Raw genomic sequence first — 14,259 nt, 5'->3', positions numbered from 1 at the left:
GAGGTTTCATTTTACCTAAACAGAAAAAAGTATTCTGACTTCTTCAAGGATGTAAAAGAACGTATGTAATTTGTACATAATGTATAAAAAACATTAAATAAACGAGCATGGGTGTGCTCATCACCCAGCTTAGGAAATAGAGGCAGCTCCCTTTCTACCACAAGACGGCAGCACTTTGGAAGGTGAATCCGTCAGGGTCAGGGGACCCAGCTGGAGATCACACAGCTGCCAGGAGGCCTGGCTGGGGAGAGCAGAGCCTGATCCCCAGGACAGGAGCTTCGCTGCTCTTCACTTCAGGTCATGGAGGTCCTGGCTGCTGTTCCCATTCCCTCTCCCAGCCCTGGGCCCATGGGGGCAACACTTACTTCTTTTATGGCCTTCACAATCTCAAACTCGGAGGATGAGTGGAAATCATAGCCTTCCTTGCGCAGGTAGAGGCGAAGGAAGCGAGAGACGTCCCGGCCAGCGATGTCGATGCGCATGATTGAGTGGGGCATTGCAAAGCCCTCGTAAATGGGCACGGCGTGGGTGACGCCATCCCCAGAATCCAGCACCACACCCGTGGTCCTGCCGGTGGCATAACTGAAGCAAAGGGGGCAAACCATCACCAACCCCTGCCTCCTCACTCTGGGAAGAAACTCACTTCTTGCTAGAGTTCAATGTCAGCTAAACTAAAGCTGGGGCCTGCCTTCCCCAGAAGCCTTTGACTGGACTAAGTACAAAGGCAGCCTGAGTACTGAAGAAAGCAAGCCTGTAGTGTCTGAAGGAAAGGAGCTGAGCCTCTCCAAGCTCCTTCCCCAACCCCCAGAAGAGCAGGCCTTCTAACCGCAGGAGATGGCCTGGCCTTCAACTGCTTCAGGGACCCAGCCTGAGGGACAGTTTTTACTCTCTAGACAAGAGGAAAAAATTCAAATGCCTACAGGGGTCAGGCAGGAAAAGTGAATGAGTAAAAGAAAATAATATATTCACTTTCATAAAAAACTAGCTTTTTCCCACACGGCCCTCTAGGTCTGTCCTTAGTTTTTTCTCTTTTGGTAAGGACAAGGGTACAGACATATATTTCTGTGATATGAGGGGAAAACCCCACAATGTTTCATAAATAGCAACTGACATTCTGCCTTCGTGTTGGGAGGACAACAGGCAATGGAGAGGACTGTGGTGAAGTCAAGTTTGCAAACCCTATCTAAAGTGCAGCTGCTATTTTATTTCAGCTCCAGCTGATTTTTGTTCTAGAGGAGTGCAGGCCCAGCATTACCAGATCTTCCCATTTTTTCAGAGAAGCCGGAAATTTGGATTTTGATAGGAAATGTCCTAATTTTTAAATGCTGGCTCACAATTTTTTAATGGGGCCAAACACATGCCATCTGTAGGTCACCAGTGTACGATCTTGGCCATATACCTAACCCCGGTGTGAGGCAGGTTGGGAGCATGACAGAATGACGGGGGTGTGAGAACAGGGAACACAGAGGGGTTTTCATCACGACTCTATCACCAGCCTTGCATAGCACCCGGCACAAGAAGGCCCTGAAATAATACCCGAAGTCATTAGAGGGGCCTGCAGGGGGAGCTGCTGCGGCACATGGCCTTCCCAGCAGGCTGAGTGGAGAGCCTCTGACACCAAGCCAGCAGGAGTTACGAGACTGGGAAGCAGCCTCAATGCTCTCTTTCCCACCATCCAACCTCCCCTGGCAGAGATGCTCAGGTGACTATGAACCAACCCAAAGCAGAGGCAGCCTCGACTCTGCCCAAGGACTGCTTTCCCCACAAGGGGCCAGGCTAGCCAGCCAGCTGCTACTCACAGGCTGAGCACAGCTTGCATGGAGATGAAAAGGGCTGGCACATTGAAGGTCTCGAAGAAAACTTCAGCAGCTCGTTCCCGGTTTTTCCGCGGGTTTAAAGGCGCCTCCGTCAGGAGCACAGGATGCTGGTGAAAGATGCCCAGACGGCAATCAGGGCGAGGCCAGATTCCCACCCCTCATTAGTACTGTGTGGCTGGTTGGAGAGCTCAGGCGACCTTTGTCAGCCTCTCTCCAAAAAAAGGACAAACTGGGCTTGTCACCTATCCCCACCCAAGTCAGTTTCTCAGCTTTCTAAATTCACACCCCCTTTAAAGTCTCATTCCGTCCTCATCCCCTACTCCCCTCCTTGTCTTCCAAGATTCTTATGTAGGTCCTTGTACCTACTGTATAGCTCCAATTGTCAAGATTTTGCTAAACTCTAAGTTTGGAATTATTACGATAAAAATAATAGTTAAAAATTTTTTTTCAAAATAGAAAATTAAATTTCAATATTGACTGTACTTTTAAAAAATGGAATATATCCCTCCCCTGGAAATTCTGATAAGCCTAGCATGCACCTTCCTTTTGTGTTTCTGAGTTGAGACTTCCTTTCTTAGAAGGTAAAGAGTATAGGCTCTGAAGTCTGAAAGACATGGGTTTGAATCCCAGCTCTACTACCCTATTCACTGGGTGATCTTAAAAACACCACCTGGGGCCTCCCTGGTGGCGCAGTGGTTGAGAGTCCGCCTGCCGATGCAGGGGATACGGGTTCGTGCCCCGGTCCGGGAGGTTCCCATAAGCCGCGGAGCGGCTGGGCCCGTGAGCCATAGCCGCTGAGCCTGCGCGTCCGGAGCCTGTGCTCCGCGACGGGAGAGGCCACAACAGTGAGAGGCCCGCGTACCGCAAAAAACAAACAAACAAACAAACAAACAAACAAAAAACACCACCTGGCTTCTCTGACCTTCTGTTCCCTTGTTTATAAAATGGAGATAATACTACCTGTATCTCATAGGAATGCTGTGAAGATTAAATGCAAACATGTCTGGAAAGCACATGGCCTGGTGCCTAGAACATAAGACTCAAACGCTCGTGGCAGTTTTCATCGTCATCCGCCTCATCTCCAGGGTAGGGGCTCTGCCTGCTCTGCAAACCCTGCAGGGGCACCCTGAACATAGGACCCTCACCTCCTCTGAGAAAGTCTGCAGCTGGTCCTTAGAATAGACGTATTGCCAGATGCGCTCCATGTCGTTCCAGTCCTTGACGATGCCGTGCTCCATGGGGTAGCGGATGGAGAGCAGTCCTCGGTGCTCCTGGGGGCAGAGAGCAGCACTTACAGCAACAGCCAGCCTCTCAGCAGGGCTGCCAGGTGGGCCCTGCACTTCCAGGGCCTGCAGTCCTCAACCACAGCTCAGGGTGGGCCACCCAGCCTCCAAGTCTCTAAACTGTATGCTGCGAACTGTACTCAGTGCCCAACCAACCAGCTGGCAAAGCAGAGGGCTTCTGCATTTCCGTGGGCCGCTGGGTGGCACCCTCCTCATTGCCTGGTTCCAGGACACAATCTCCTGGCGTTTGCAACCAAGGTTGGCAACAATGATTCTGTTGTTCTGCTTCTAGAAGCTGCCTGAGGAAAACTGTGCTAATTAACTGCCAAACTGTGCTAATTAACTTATCCCCAGGGTATCCCAGCTAGAATCTCCCCCCAATCACTTCTGCCAAAAAGATAACGAAGCCAGTCAACTTAATCATTGGCAATGTAGTGACAGAGTACAGAAGGAAGGCGAAAGCCCTCTTTTCTAGACTGGTCTCTATTTCCCAAAGTGGGGTTCCAGATATTTTTTCTCCAAAACCAGAGGCTGTTCCTGGGAGAAAGAAACCAACTAGGTTTACTCACTCTAGAATGAGAGAGTGAAAGGGGAGAGTTCAAGAGGAAATTGCTCCTTTTACTTGTGGCCATGTCCCACTGTGGGACACTGCCTGAGTGGGGAACAATGAAGGTCCCCTGCTGGCTTGAGGCTTCTTCAGTAGGACTGGGGATTACCTCCGCTTTGGGGCCAATGAAGATGTCGCCTTCGAGGGCACCTGCCATGACACGAACGTGTTTGGGTCTGCCCACACTACAAAAGAGAGCAGGGAGGACCATCACTTTTCATTTCATGACACAACATATGACAGAACACGGGAAGGATGTACTGATGCACGTACTTGGATGGGAAGAAATATACTCAATTCTACTGTGATTATTGTTGAGGAATGAGATTATAGTTGATTTTGATTTTCCTCTTTCTACTTTTCTGCACTTCCCACAATTTCTATAATAAACATGTATTATTTTATTTTTTTGTATTTATTATTTTAAGTCATTTGTATTTCATATATTTATTATATTTATATTATTTTATAAGTTATTAAAGCAAAATCTGGAGGATTCAATACCTCTAGTTCTTCTTTTTCCACAGTATATATGCAGATCAATAGAGACAGGGAAACAAGAATTCATTTAGGTTGATTAACTCAAAAAGTTTTTGTCTCCTTAGCCTCCTGCCCTTGCCTCCTATTAAGGAAAACTATGATGTTGTAACTGACAGATAGCCTTTCTTCCTTTTTCTACTGCTTTGAGCCCCTTTCCCAGGCACCCATGCCCTTTTCCTGCCTGCAATCTCTCTGCCTTAGGAAGAAAGTGCTGAGAAAAAAACTCATTCTTGGGCTTCCCCGGTGGCGCAGTGGTTAAGAACCTGCCTGCCAACGCAGGGGACACGGGTTCAAGCCCTGGTCCGGGAAGATCCCACATGCTGCGGAGCAACTATGCCCGTGTACCACAACTACTGAGCCTGCACTCTAGAGCCTGCGTGCCACAACTACTGAAGCCCACGCGCTTAGAGCCTGTGCTCCACAACAAGAGAAGCCACTGCAATGAGAAGCCCTTGCGCCGCAACTAGAGAAAGCCCGCGTGCAGCAACGAAGACCCAGTGCAGCCAAAAATAGAAATAAATAAACTTATAAAAAATATCCAAAAACTCATTCTCACTAGGATGGTAGGTATGGTTTAATGTTAAACCCCATCCTGGGTGATAGGAGAATTTTAAGAAGAGGGTTCCATGAAGAGACGGTCATCCAAAGCAACGAGTCACCAATGATAACATTTTTGGCATCAGATAAAATCAAATTTAAAAAAATTCACCTCTCGGATTGTACCCTGAAGGCAACTGTCTGCTTACTCCAAAAGCCAGCTCCTGTCCCTTGCTTGTTGTTTTGAGTACCAAGACTGACCCAAATGAGAGATCCTTTCTCCCTAAAAGATGGAGGGCTGACACCATAATAAAGCTGACAAGCCTCCCAAGCTTCTGACTAAGCTACAGAATGACTTACTAGTTTGGAAAGCAGTATTTGGGGATCTGATCACCAGCAAAACCAGCTTTAATCACACCGGATCCCTGAGGAGAGAGAGAAAGAGAAGTCACAATATCACAAAAACAAGAGGAGATATATATCATACAGTATGTATAATATGGTTCCATCTTTACTTTAAAAAGAGAGAGACCTTATACTTATGTATACTATATCCACTTGTATGAGAATCTGAACAGTGAACGCACACCAAAGGGAGGGCAGTGGGGCTGGGGCATTTCTATTGCATACTCTGAATATTATTTGATTTTTATGTATTCTTTGACTTTTCTACATTGAACATGTTTTACTTTCGGAATTAAAAAGGGAAATTAATATTAATAAAGGGAAAAAAAAAGAACTCTCGAGGAGAGAAGAGGAAAGTGACTAGAAGCACCAAAGCAGCCAAGTTTAGGAATATAACCAAGGAGGGAAGAGCGCATGATTCTGTTATACCACCGTGGAACGCTTCTAACGTACTTTCCCAGCTCAGACCCAAACTATCCCTGCCCTCCAAGGCCTCTATGACAGACACCACCACGAGCGCTGCCATACTTGAAGTTAACTCCAATATGACACACGTTGTCTGGTTCTGACTACAGGGGCAGACCACTATGCTTTGTGGGGGGTTTGTGGTTGTTGTTTTGTTTTTTCACTATGCTTTCCTTTACTTGTTGGTCTCTTGAGGTAAAGAGCAGGAAAGCCCTAAAGCACTGTCTGAGAAGAATCTGATGTCTCCCACCATCACCTCTGGTACCACCCGGGCCCAGCCAAAGTAAACATTGACTCTGGACATCAGCTCCATGCAGGACAGATGTCGAGGCCTGATACTGCTTGAGATTCACCGTGTTTTCTTCCTTCTTAATTCTTCTACCACCACACCTGATACCCTCGTCCTTCCACCCCCGCCAACACAGTTTGCAGCTGCAAGTGTAATTAGGGCAAGCCTTTTCCTGCTGCATGTTGACCACTTCTCCTGGGGCGAGTGTAATATTGATATTTCCAGGACCTACACAGCAAGCAGTAAACACATCAGGAGAGCTAACTAGCCAAGGTTACCTTGGTACCAAAGGCTTCCTGACAACAGCCCTGGATCCCTCTCTGTCTCTTACTTCTGCTCTTCTATAAGAGAAGGGCAGGGGGTGGGGTGGGGTGAGATGGGTCATCCTGGTGCCTGATCGTAGCAAGACAGAGGGAGGAGGTAAGAAGTGGTTGAAGGACAGGGAAAGCAGTATGGGAGGAGAGCAGGGCAAGCCAGTTCTCTAAGACAGCAGGAACCTCTGCCAACAGGAGAAAACAGGAGACAATGTGCAAACTCATTGGCCTGGGCAGAACAGCAAGGAGCCTGGAAAAGGTGCAGCTGTAAACTGAGCTCAAAGACCGGGAAGGAGGAAAAGACTATCTTACTGCAAACCCAGGGCTCTGGGACAGCAGCACAGCTAGTGAAAAGAACAAGAGAACTCTGGGAACTAGGGGAATTATTGGAAGCTCAAGCTTCCAATAATTGCCCACTGCCTTCATCTGGGGGTGGTGATGCCAGCAGACTAACTGGATCTCCTGGTAGAGGTTGAAAACAAGAAAAGTAATCTAGAGTCTGTGCTTCAGACTCTAGATTTCTTTTTTTTTTTGGCCGTACCATGTGGCATACGGGATCTTAGATCCCTGACCAGGGATTGATCCTGTGCCTCTCACAGTAGAAGCGCAGTGTTAACAACTGGATCGCCAGGAAAGTTCCTAGATTTTATTTATTTATTTAATTATTTTGGGCTTGTAGGGTCTTCGTTTCTGTGTGAGGGCTTTCTCTAGTTGTGGCAAGCGGGGGTCACTCTTCATTGCGGTGCGCGGGCCTCTCACTATTGCGGCCTCTCTTGTTGCGGAACACAGGCTCCAGACGTGCAGGCTCAGTAGTTGTGGCTCACGGGCCTAGTTGCTCTGCGGCATGTGGGATCTTCCCAGACCAGGGCTCGAACCCATGTCCCCTGCATTAGCAGGCAGATTCTCAACCACTGCACCACCAGGGAAGCCCGATATTTTTAAGAGATGATTTTCCTGGATATTTGATTTTGAGTTTACTAGCAAAAGGACTGGAGGCTGAGTGGCAAGGCAGATTAAGATGTTAGGTTCTTTTCTTTCTCTCCATCCTTCCCAGCAAGAGTATAACAGGCCCAGTTCAAATACCACCACCTTGCTCCTGAAGAATAATCCCCAGTTGGAATTAATTATCCTCTTCCTATTATCTCCCCAAATCACCATTACCTGTTTTACTAGGTAGCATAAATTTCATTCTGCTTTTTAAAAAAAAACATATATATATATACTTTTGATGTGGACAATTTTTTAAAGTCTTTATTGAATTTGTTACAATATTGTTTCTGTTTTATGTTTTTTCTTTTTTTTTTTCGGCCATGAGGCATGTGGGCTCTTAGCTCCCCGACCAGGGATCGAACACGCTCCCCCTGCATTGGAAGGCGAAGTTTTAACCACTGGGCCACCAGGGAAGTCCCCTCATTCTGCTTTCTATTCGAATTTATGGTTTCCACTTTTGTCTCTTTTCAGAGCAAATTCCTTGAAGTCAGAGACTCTGTATATCAGCAGTATCTCACATGTGCAAGGTACCTGAATAGATGCTGGTTGACTAAAATGAAAACCAAGCTCAAATGATTGAGCTGATGAAGCCTAAAGTATGGAGCCTGAATGAGCAGCTGGAATACCAGAAGCCCCAGGCAGAGGTGGTACAGGGAAGGGAAAGGCATTGTTGGGAATGATGCACAAGGTGGAACCAGACCCAGCTTGTCCCTGCAGCTCCACGAGCTGCCTGGCAGGCCAGCTGAAGAATGGGTGAAGAATGGGTGGGGATGGGGGAGCCGGCTGAGTAGCCTCTATTCTGCGCAAGCCATACCATAAGAGCATATAAAAGGGGCATGTCAATTTCTTCCGGGTCATGTCAATTTCTTTAACAGTATTTGTAACTAGGAACTGTATACCTGGCAAATGAGCTGCCACTCTCTTTGTTATTCACTCTGGCAAAGCCAAGTAAACAAATGCCTTTTAGAAGCTACTTGAAAAAGTAGTCTCATTAAACATTTGATTTTGGGGACTCGAGTCTGCTGCCAGCCACCACTGACAATTCTTCTGATGCAGGCAAACAAATAGCAAATCCTTCAGCAAGGCTCTCCCAGTACCTGCTGGCTATAGGCCTTGTGGCTTGGGCAACCTTATCCTAAGCACTGATTATTCTTGACATGCTGGGAAGGAGGCTTGTCTGACATTTTACAAGTGGGAAGAGGACGCTGAGAGGTGGAGCCTCAGATTCTAGGATATTGGTGGCCCATTTTGGCCCAAAGACATATTTTGTTTGGCCCACAAAGTAGGTTTTTTTTTTTAAATTAATTAATTTATTTTTGGCTGCGTTGGGTCTTTGTTGGTGCACATGGGTTTTCTCTATTTGCGGCTATTCTTTGTTGTAGTGCACGGGCTTCTCATTGAGATGACTTGTTGAGGAGCATGGGCTCTAGGCGCACGGGCTTCAGTAGCTGTGGCTCTTGGGCTCTAGAGCACAGGCTCAGTAGTTGTGGTGCACAGGCTTAGTTGCTCCGCGGCATGTGGGATCTTCCCAGACCAGGGCTCGAACCTGTGTCCCCTGCATTGGCAGGCGGATTCTTAACCACTGAGCCACCAGTGAAGTCCCCCACAAGGTAGTTTTTTAAAAACAACTTTATTGAGATAAAATTCACATGCCGTACAATTTACCCATTTAAGGTGTGTAATTCAATGGTTCTTAGTATATTCACAGAGTGTACAATCATTCACCACAATCTAATATTAAAACTTTGTCATCATCCCCCAAAGAAACGCTGTATCCATTAGCAGCCACTTTCCATCCTTACCACCACCAACCCCCAGCCATAGGCGACTACTAATCTGCTTTCTGTCTCCATAGACCACAAACTACTTTTACATTAACTTCTAACACTTAAAAAATTAGAGATTGCACATGAAATTTAATACTTCTGATTTCTCTTGAAAAATCAGAAGATATGGCAACACTGGGACTGCATTCCTACATGGGGACAACTGGCTGGAAATGAGAAGCAGCTGGCCCTTTGGTCAGGTGTGCCCAATGCACCTTCCAGACCCCTCGCACTGTTGTTAAGGCTACCTTCTCCCCCCGGCACCCCCCCCCCGACCTTTTTAATGTATCTGCTTGGCCTCTGCAGGCAGAGTTCGAGACCCCTATTCTAGACGTGCTTTCTAGCTTGATGTGAAGCACATCCGTGGCTCTCAAAATACACATAATTGAATAGTGAGATTATCTCTGCAAGCCACCTCCTCTTCACTCTCTCTGTCAAACTACGGATGGATTCTTGCTGCAGCTGTATAACCAACAGCCTGAAAGTCACACAAGTGACAGTGTTACATAAATATATTGACTTCCATTTCCTCAGCTAATTCTAGTGTCCCTTAAACTTAAGTGAATCAGCAGATCTTAAGAGCTGATGACAATCAACAGATGAATGGATAAAGAAGGTGTGGCACATATATACAATGGAATATTACTCAGCCATAAAAAGAAATGAAATTGAGTTATTTGTAGTGAGGTGGATGGACCTAGAGTCTGTCATACGGAGTGCAGTAAGTCAGAAAGAGGAAAACAAATACCGTATGCTAACACATATATATGGAATCTAAAAAAAAATGGTTCTGAAGAACCTAGGGGCAGGACAGGAATAAAGACACAGACGTAGAGAATGGACTTGAGGACACGGGGAGGGGGAAGGGTAAGCTGGGACGAAGTGAGAGAGTGGCATGGACTTATATATACTACCAAATGTGAAATAGATAGCTAGTGGGAAGCAGTCACATAGCACAGGGAGATCAGCTCAGTGCTTTGTGACCACCTAGAGGGGTGGGATAGGGAGGTTGGGAGGGGAGATGCAAGAGGGAGGAGATATGGGGATATATGTATATGTATAGCTAACTCACTTTGTTATAAAGCAGAAAGTAACACACCATTGTAAAGCAATTATACTCCGATAAAGATGTTAAAAAAAAAGAGCTGATGATAAATTGTTTAAAAAAAGAGACAATTAGTGAAATTTGAACATTGACTAGATATTTGATGATATTAAGGAATTATTATTAATTTTATTAGGTTTGATAATAGTATATTGGTTATGTTTTTAAAAGAGCGTGGGACTTCCCTGTTGGCACAGTGGATAAGACTCCGCACTCCCAATGCAGGGGGCCAGGGTTCGATCCCTTGTCAGGGAACTAGATCCCCAATGCATGCCACAACTAAGGAAACCGCCTGCCACAACTAAGAACTGGTGCAACAAAAATAAATAAATAAATAAATAAATAATAAAATAAAAGAGTGTGGAAGAGGGAAGTGGGTGGGAATGTAGATTGACCAAGAGCTGATAACAATTTCAGCTAGGTGATGGATATGTGGATGTTTGTTATACTATTCTTCCTCCTTTTGTTTATATTTGAAATTTTCTATAATGAGAGCTGGCAAATAAGATGATAACACTTAAGTAAAAATTCAAAACATAAATACTGTACACACACACATTATAAAATACAAGTGTCCATAAAATAATGGATGGAAAGGAGCACATCAATTTTACGACGACGGTTTGCTTTTGGGGTTATGTCTGGACCAGAAAGAAAGGATGGGATTGTAGATGGGTACAAAGAGGCTTCAATTATATCTGTAACGTTTTATTTCCTAAAAAAAATGAAGCAAATATGGCAAATGATATTTATTAAATCTGGGTGGAAGACACATGCTACATGGGTGCTTGTTATATACTTCTCTGAACTTTTCTGTGTGTTGAGAGTATCCCACTTTTCAAAAAGGGGGCTGAAGCAGCATAACATTCCCCCCAAACAGTTAAATTCTTAGCTTGAAGAACTTGTAAAGATCTGGTATTGTTCCTGATTTAGGCCCACACAGTATGGTCATGAAGACAATCTTAAAATTGACCAGAATGTTGATCCATTTTAGGCAAGAACTTAACCTTCGAGATCTTCACAAAGATTTGAGCTTCAGAATAAACATAGTATTCTAATCAAAGTGTTGTGGTCCTCAGAATGTGGCCTGGGAGCTGCCCTCCTCTTTCTTGTATTACTATCTATGATATGCCTTTGGGAAGAATGACTTATGCTTGTTTGTTTGTTTATTTATTTATTTATTTATGGCTGCGTTGAGTGTTGCTGCACGCAGACTTTCTCTAGTTGCGGCGAGCGGGGGCTACTTTTCGTCGCAGTGCGTGGGCTTCTCATTGCGGTGGCTTCTCTTGTTGTGGAGCACGGGCTCTAGGCGCGCGGGTTTCAGTAGTTGTGGCACGCAGGCTCAGTAGCTGTGGCTCGTGGGTTCTAGAGCACAGGCTCAGTAGTTGTGGCACACGGGCTTAGTTGCTCTGCGGCATGTGGGATCTTCGCGGACCAGGGCTCGAACCCATGTCCCCTGCGTTGGCAGGAGGATTCTTAACCACTGCACCACCAGGGAAGCCCTAATTACACTCTCTTCAGCCCAGAAATAAAATTGTGGCAGCATGGTAAGCTATGGAGCTGTTGAATCTGCTAGAGACACATTCTCAAAATATAAAGTTGGCTCAAATATTTCAAATGATTTTTCCTATCCATCTTTCACTTTGAAACAAAACAAAACAAAACTCTCTAAATATCAAACAGCAAGAACTACCTAAGGCCCCATATCTAAAACTGTGGCAGATGCTCAGTAAATCCTAGTGGGAAAATTACTTAAGTTTCTCCTATTTTACCTTTTGGTGGGATTGTTGGCATAATAAAGGAAATGTTTTCCCAGAAAAAAGCAAGTCTATTCCTTAAGTCTTAAAACTGAAAATGCACCACTGTTTTTGATGCATTTCAAATACACTACCAAGAAAGAGAAAGAAGGAACTAAGAAGCATTCGCTTAAGTGACATTAAAGAAAGCGGATGGAGATAGAATTGCTGCCCGACAAATCCAGAAGCAAAGGATCTGGTGGGATGGGCAGACTACTCCTTCTGCATTGCTGATGAAAACAGGAGATTGCTAATTTCTTTTTTTTTTCTTTTTAAAACTAAGAAAAAGGCAGATGAAGCACACACAAACTGGCTGAAGATAGAAATAGTGTTCTCTGAAAATCAAAATCAAGAACAAGGAGTCCTACTCAACCCTGTGCAGTAACTAACTAGGCTCCCCCCCCGCACCAATCCTTTCTTTATTTAGGGACATCTTTGTTACCGTGATAGAGATATTCAGTCATTTACCCCCCCACCCATCAGTAAAATTAAAAATCCAATGTGCACATAGTGGTGTCAGGCCCTAGATACTGTATGTGGGAGGGAGGTGGGGAAAGAGAGAGTAATGAAAAACGAAGGAATACCATTTTTTTTCCCACCAGGGTTTAACAGTCTAATGAAGCAGACAAAAAAAAAAAAAAAAAAAATTGCTCCCCAACATGAGATGTCTCACTGAGCTCAACCTCCTTCCTGGAGAGAAGGAAAGCTAACCAAAGAAGCACCTTTCCTTGGAAAAAGTGAGGAATTTAGAACCCAATCTCAATCTGAGTCTTGGCTCCTTAATTCATAAACCAGGTGGTTTGAATACTATTATCTAACCTCTCCAAGCCTCACTTTTCTGCATATTTCAAGTTCTATCTACATAATCAGTGTTGAAGCTTAAATGAGATGATGCAAATGAAAGGACCTTGCAAGTGCGCAAGGTCCCAAGGGCTGAATCAACGGACCGAATCTGACAGTCACTTTAAGACAGAATTGGCAGTTTTTCCTCAATGGAGGGATTTAGAGACTTAGAAGGGGATTAGAAAGGTAGCAACCAATCTCCGTGAGACCAAACCTTTGAGTGGAAGACAGAAATCCTTTTTTTTTTTTTTTTTAACAACTGCCTCCTTCCGCCAAAAATAAGAGCTGTATGTAGATTCTTTCCATTTGTCACTACTGATGCATTTGCGTGGGGTGCTATCAAGAGGAGTAATGGATAAAGCACCGGATTTAGGGCACCTACACTGTGCGACCTTGGGCTCACTTTTACCTCTTGGCGCTTCAGTTTTCACACTTGTAAAACGAGGACCAAAATTCCTGCCTCAACCATTCACCCGGTTTTTGTGAGGATCCAGTTCGAGTGTATGTGAAACCCCCATGTAAGCGCTAGAGCGCCTGGCAAATATTATGTTTAGTAATTTTTTCCCCCAGAAACTAGGCGTTCCGAAGAGGAAGGTACCTCCCTGCTTGCTTTGTCACTCTCCTTTCTTCTCGACTTCCATTAACTCTGTAATTTATAATCACAGAAAAAACTGAAATCCTAAGCCCATTTCTGGCACCAGACTCTCGGGCCCCACCCAGGTACAACGCCAAGCCTCCAGGGCCGGCTCGGAATCTAAGGAAACTTAGCCCTTCTCCACCAGCAGGCGGGCCCTAGCCAGTCAGGCCGCACCACTGGGAGTCCCAGAAACCAATCCCAACAGCCCTCGTGCACCGCACCGCCCCTTAGAGAGGCGAAACACTATGGCGGCCCGGAAGAACGACAGGGGCACGAGCCAATCACTGCAGAGGGCTGCCCTCATCCTGCAAGGCCCAGAGGCGGGGTCATCGGTCAAGATGGAGAGCCAGAGGAGCCAATAGAGTTATCGGAAACTGGGGAGGGGCGGGCGCCGGGCGCTCACAGAGAGGCTAAGGCCCCTCGAGCCAAGGGCCCGAGGACCCTGCCTGGACTATAACCCTTCCCTTTATCCATCCCAAGGTTCTCCATCCTATGGTTGCTGGCCGGCTGGCCGCCCTGTCTGCGGACTACGGGTCGGGGGAGGACGGAGGCGGCGGCGGCTGAACCCGCCTGACAGGCCGGGCCAGTGACAAAGAGCCGGCGGCCCAGACTGAAACACGGGAAGCGATCCCTTCGGGGAGGAGAGCATAAGCCCCGCTAGGGGGATGCAACTCACGTTGTCGATCACGACAGGCTGGTTGGCGATCACATCGTAGGACTCCATGGCAGAGGAATCTCTCCTTCTGAGGAAGGAACTGCCAGCCTGGTCCGCCGCTAACGCCACTGACACACATGCGCAGTCTAG

General features: G+C 46.0%; 1 protein-coding gene across 1 annotated transcript in view; it reads right to left on the bottom strand.

The window, feature by feature from the left end:
- ACTR1A (actin related protein 1A) overlaps positions 1-14,259 on the bottom strand; it is an 18,411-nt gene extending 4,152 nt beyond the window's left edge. The window contains exons 1-6 of the mRNA XM_060100244.1: positions 14,131-14,259; positions 5,145-5,209; positions 3,817-3,892; positions 2,963-3,088; positions 1,800-1,924; positions 366-582 (exon numbers count right to left, since the gene is read on the bottom strand). Of these exons, the coding sequence (XP_059956227.1) occupies positions 366-582; positions 1,800-1,924; positions 2,963-3,088; positions 3,817-3,892; positions 5,145-5,209; positions 14,131-14,178 (657 nt within the window). The 5' untranslated portion in view covers positions 14,179-14,259. The remainder of the gene's footprint in view (positions 1-365; positions 583-1,799; positions 1,925-2,962; positions 3,089-3,816; positions 3,893-5,144; positions 5,210-14,130) is intronic.

This window comes from Mesoplodon densirostris, chromosome 1 (genome assembly GCF_025265405.1).
Source record: "Mesoplodon densirostris isolate mMesDen1 chromosome 1, mMesDen1 primary haplotype, whole genome shotgun sequence".
Classification (NCBI taxonomy): domain Eukaryota; kingdom Metazoa; phylum Chordata; class Mammalia; order Artiodactyla; family Ziphiidae; genus Mesoplodon; species Mesoplodon densirostris.
Note: the sequence above shows the minus strand (reverse complement) of the source record. Positions and strands in the feature narration are given on the sequence as shown.